The 5602-nt window shown below is 37.9% G+C and overlaps 1 protein-coding gene across 1 annotated transcript; it reads right to left on the reverse strand.

The window, feature by feature from the left end:
• Positions 1-750: 750 nt before the first annotated feature.
• Positions 751-1809, reverse strand: LOC109179769. Its single transcript, XM_019329265.1, has one exon. It carries the CDS (start codon positions 1807-1809, stop codon positions 751-753), a length of 1059 nt encoding a protein of 352 aa, XP_019184810.1.
• Positions 1810-5602: the final 3793 nt, after the last annotated feature.

Below are 5602 nucleotides of genomic sequence, written 5' to 3' on the forward strand. Positions count from 1 at the left end.
AAAACAGAAAACCTGAAATCTTGAGAGTGTCAAGAACAGATCAAAACATCCACAATTATTTTTCTCCCCCTTTTTGCTAAACGTTTGAGAATGTTCAGGCTGATTTTTCACTATTTTCTTCTTCATTTTCTTGGCCATTTTCTTCATTACCATTATCTTCATTACCATTATCTTCTTGGTCTTCTTCTTCATTTTCTTCTTCTCCTTCTTGGCCATGACTGCCACTGTCTCCTTCTTCAACTTCTTGATTATCTTCTTCATTACCTGCTTTTAGGGCTGTTAACCATTGTAGTATCTCTGCTCTTTCTTCTTTGATCCCCAGGTGTTTTCGTAGTAATTTTTTTTCTGAATCATCTAGTTCTTTTAACCTTTTTTCGAAGTATCTGACTAGTGTTTGTTGATCTGTTGGATTATCTGCTGGAACTGAGGCTTTGAGGTCGTTTTGGTGTGCTCCTCTCTTTAGTTTAATGGTTGTGTTCAAGGTTTTGACTTGAACTTTTGTTCCTTGCGATTTTAACCCTTGTTTGGCTAGAATGGAGTAGATGAGATTCGGAAAGATTAGTAGGGCTTTTGAGTCTCTGTTTTCTGCATAGTGTACAATCTATGAGTGAATAATAGCTCCAAGGTTGATTTTGATCCCCTTCCCTATTTTGTAGAGTATTTATGCTAGGCTCCATTTGACTGTAGACTCATGTCGTGATGGCATCCAGTTGGCGAGAGCAATCTTCTGTAGTATGGCATACTTGCTAGTTAGGGTGCAACTTTGATTTTGTTTTTATCAAAACTCACATTTCCGGCTGTAAGTTCACTGGCTACCTGCTCACTTTCTAGTTGAATATTTTGGTCCCCTGAAGGTGTTCCTAGGTATTCATTGATGATTTCAGGACTGAACACATAGAATTTTCCTCTTAGATATATTTTTCCAAACATTGAATCAGTGGGATTTGTTGTAGCTTTGGTAAGGTTACTATAAAATTCCTTGATAGCATGCTCCTCATAGGGGTATATATTCATGACTGACCCTAGAAGTTGATTTTTGGCTAGGGCATCAGATATTTGTTCATGATTTTCCAGCTTTTCTAGTTCTAGAAGTTTCTGATTGATGATGCTTTTCTCCACAAATTTATTCCATCCTTTGGCATTTTCCCTAGTAAGAAATTTTGGACAATAGGGCTTTGGCAGTTTTGACAGGTCAGCACAACCTATAATCTTTTGTTTCCCTTTCTCCTTGGCAGTTAGTTTCCTTCTTTTTCCTTCTGTGGGTTTTGTTACTAATTCTGTGTCATCAGGTATCCATTCATCTTCTTCCTCTGTGTTTTTTCCTTTCTGTTTCTTAGTATTGTCTTTTCTTGGAGGAGGTATGTTGGGGGTTCCTCGGGGGGGTCTAGCCGAAACTGGGAAGTCATTAGGCCTCTTTGCTCTAGGATCTGCCCCTTCGTAGGGATCAGATCGTTTCCTTCTCCTCTGTTCTCGGTCGGACAGAGGGTGGTGTGGAGGTGTGGGTTCAATATTGGGATTTTCTTCCTCTTCGTGAGTACAATGAACATTGTCTCTAGATTCATCCATAGTGGGTGAAGAAATTGTGAAGTCTCCATGTAAATCTATTGTAAGATTACCTGGACTAGGGTTTCGAATTTCTTGGATTTCTTCGAACGGTACTTGTGAGATGGGGACCGGGTCCATGATGACGGTGGAGGCTTCTTCTTCTTCAATGCGTACCGGGTTGGATGGAATTCCGGTGCCGGCGAACTGTTGAGCTGTTCCTTTCCGGGGTATCTTCCCTTGCCTTTGGTTTCTTGTCCGCACCATTTTTGCTTTGTATGTGAGATGTGGAAGATGATCGTGGGTGGTTAATCGATTGTGTGAGAAGAGTGATTTGGGGATTTTCTGAAAATGGACCGGGTTGTGAATTAAGCTTCTGACAACTTATGTTGGGCCTTTTTGTCTCCAATGGGCTTGGTAAACTGAGTATTGCTGGGCCAGAATATGGTATGGACCTTTTTTTTTTTTTTTTTTTTTTTTTTTTTTGAATATATATATATATATATATATATATATATATATATATATATATATATATATATATATATATATATATATATATATATATATATATATATATATATATATGAATATCTATATAAAGAATGACTTGCCCATGTGTTTGATCACAATGTGCACAGTCCTATTTCGGCTCTTAGTTTAGCGTATCTATTCCCATCAAGTGCCTTTGTTAGTATGTCTGCAAGCTGATTTTCTGTGTTGATATGTGTGAGATTGATAATTTTGTTTTCTACTAATTCTCTTATGAAATGATGTCTGATGTCGATGTGTTTTGTTCTTGAGTGTTGCACTGGATTTTTGGAGATGTCTATTGCACTTTTGTTATCACAGTGTATGGTCATAGTTGTTTGATGTATTCAATAATCTTCTAGCATTTGTTTCATCCAAAGTAACTGTGTACAGCAGCTCCCGGCTGCAATGTATTCTTCCTCGGCTGTTGACAATGATATAGAGCTTTGTTTTTTGCTTATCCAAGATACGAGATTTGTTCCTAGAAAGAAACAACCTCCTGAGGTGCTTTTTCTGTCATCTAGGTTTCCTGCCCAATCGGCATCACAATAAGCTGATAGATGGTGATTGGTATCAAAGGAATACCATAATCCTAATTCGGTGGTTCCTTTAACGTATTTAATGACTCTTTTTACTGCTTTTAAATGTTGTTCAGTAGGATTTGCTTGATATCTTGCGCATATTCCTACTCCAAAGCTTAGATCTGGTCTACTAGCAGTTAGATAGAGTAGTCCTCCTATCATACTTCGATATAGGGTTTGCTCAACTTGTTTACCCTCTATGTCTTTTGTGATTCTTTATGTTGTTGGAACTGGTGTTCTGACAACTTTACTTTCTTCTAGTCCGAACCTCTTAACTAGGTTTTTTGCATATTTGCTTTGTGATATGAAGATCCCACTGTCTTGTTGTTTGATTTGTAGACCTAGGAAATAGGTTAGTTCTCCAACCATGCTCATCTCAAATTCTCCTTCCATGTTGGTGATGAATTGATTTTTGTGCTTCTCAAGTGTTGATCCAAATACTATGTCATCAACATAGATTTGGGCAATTACTATGTCTTCACCATAGTGTTTGACGAACAGAGTTTTGTCCACGCTACCTCTTCTGTATCCTGTTTTGATTAGAAACTCTGTGAGACGTTCATACCATGCTCGTGGTGCTTGTTTTAGACCATACAGTGCCTTGTTGAGTTTATAAACACTTTGTGGAAAATGGGGGTCTTCAAACCCTTTTGGTTGGGCAACATAGACCTCTTCTTTTAGATATCCATTTAAGAATGCCGTCTTTACGTCCATTTGGTAGAGTTTTATCTTGAGAATGCAGGCTACTGCTATGAGAAGCCGGATTGATTCAATCCTGGCCACTGGAGCGAATGTTTCCTCAAAATCTGTCCCTTCAACTTGGGTGTATCCTTGTGCTACTAGTCGGGCTTTGTTTCGTATAACGTTCCCTTGTTCGTCTGTTTTATTTTTGTAGATCCATTTTGTCCCTATGATATTGGCATTCTCTGGTTTAGTGACTAACTGCCAAACGTTGTTTCTTTCAAACTGTTGTAATTCCTCGCGCATGGCTCCTACCCAAAATTCATCTTTTAATGCTTCTGTAATGTTTTTGGGTTCAATTTTTGAGGTGTAGCAGTAGTCATAGTCTCCTTCTTCCATTTTTTGATAGTCTCGTTTCTTTCCTCTAGTTCTAATTCCTTCATTTAGTCCTCCTATAATGTTTTCTATTGGATGATTTTTCTGTACCCTGGTCTCATTAGTGGTGAGGATTTCTATCTTTTCTTCAGGATCTATAGCTTCTTCTTTTCCTAATGATTCTGATTTAGAATTCTGGTTGTGCGATGTTGGAACTGTTGTTTCAACAACAGTTATCTCTTCATCATTTGTGGGGGAATCTTCTGTTGTGTCATTGACCACCACATTGATAGACTCCATGACAGTGTCTGTCCTAAGGTTATATACTCGATATGCCCTGTTGTTTGAGGAGTATCCTAAGAAGATCCATTCATCTCCTTTGATATCAAACTTTCCCAATGGTTCTCTATCTTTTCGAATATAACATTTGCTTCCAAACACATGTGTGTGTTTTAAATTTGGTGTTCTTCCTTTCCAGATTTGATATGGTGTCATGTTAGTTTCTTTTCGAATGAATACTCGGTTTATCAAGTAACACGCTGTGTTAACCGCTTCTGCCCAGAATTTTGATGGAAGTCTTTTGTGATTTAAGAGGACTCTTGCCATTTCTTGGATGGTTCGATTCTTTCGTTCAACTACCCCATTTTGTTGGGGTGTTTTTGGTGCGGAGAACTCATGATGAATTCCATTTTCTATGCAGTATTCCTTGAATTTTGAATTCTCGAATTCCCTTCCATGGTCACTTCTTAGGCGAATGATTTTTCCTATTCTTCCCTCTTCATTCTGAATTTTGATAATGAGAGTCTTGAATGTTGTAAATGCTTCAGATTTTTCTTTAAGAAAGTTTACCCACGTGAATCGTGAGTAGTCATCAACTGTTACATAGACATACCTTTTTCCTCCTATGCTTTCTGTCTGAGTTGGTCCAAACAAGTCCATGTGAAGTAGTTCTAGTATTCTAGAAGTGTATATTCCTGAGGTCTTCTTATGGGCTGTTTGGGTTATTTTGTTTTCAAGGCATGCATCACATTTTTTGTTTTCATCTATGTCAAGTGTTGGAATTCCTCGATAGACTCCCTTCTTTAAACCCTTCTTCATGTCATGAAAGTTTATGTGACCCATCCGTTGGTGCCATAGTTGTGTTTGATTGATGGTTGTCTGTAGGCAAGATAGATCACCGTCCCATGTGTAGCATTTATTTGTGGATTTTCTTCCAATCATAACACATTCATGATTATGATTGAGAACATTGCAGCTATCTTTTGTGAATTCCACTTTAAGTTCATCTTCACATAGTTGACTTATACTAATCAGGTTTGCTTTTAACCCTTGTACTAAGAAGACTTTTGACAGTTTTGGCAGTCCGTGTACATTTAGGATTCCATTTGCAAAAATTTTTCCTTTTCCTCCATCTCCAAAGGTAACATATCCTTCATCTTTATAGTGTATGTTCTCTAAGTTTTCTGGATTTCCAGTCATATGCCTGGAACATCCACTGTCAAAATACCATATATCTTGCTCGTTTGTTTTGGAAGTGTATGCGACATTTTGGTCTTTTCTTACCCAGACTTTCTTGCTATTATTTCTGTTGTGTGGTAGCCATACTCTGTTGTTTTGTCTGTAGTAACAGTCATTTTGTCTTTTGTAACAATGTGCTTTGATGTGTCCTAGTTTGTGACAATAGTAGCACCTTATTCTTCTTCGATGTCGGAAGTGCTGTTGCGACACTTCCTGTATTTCAGGTTGGTTATTCTCACTGGTGTCCGTACTTGGAGTCCCGGGTCTTTTGGTAAGCTCCTTAATTTCTTGTAGAAGTTTTGTTTCTCTGTTCTTGAGGTCTAGTAGTTCGTTCTGGGTTTCTTCGTATTGTTTCTCTATTCGCTCTTTTTCAT

This window comes from Ipomoea nil, unplaced genomic scaffold (assembly GCF_001879475.1).
Source record: "Ipomoea nil cultivar Tokyo-kokei standard unplaced genomic scaffold, Asagao_1.1 scaffold0980, whole genome shotgun sequence".
NCBI lineage: Eukaryota > Viridiplantae > Streptophyta > Magnoliopsida > Solanales > Convolvulaceae > Ipomoea > Ipomoea nil.

Excerpts from the sequence above, each read along its gene's own strand:
- LOC109179769 (XM_019329265.1), bottom strand. The coding sequence starts at position 1,809 with ATGGTGCGGACAAGAAACCAAAGGCAAGGGAAGATACCCCGGAAAGGA.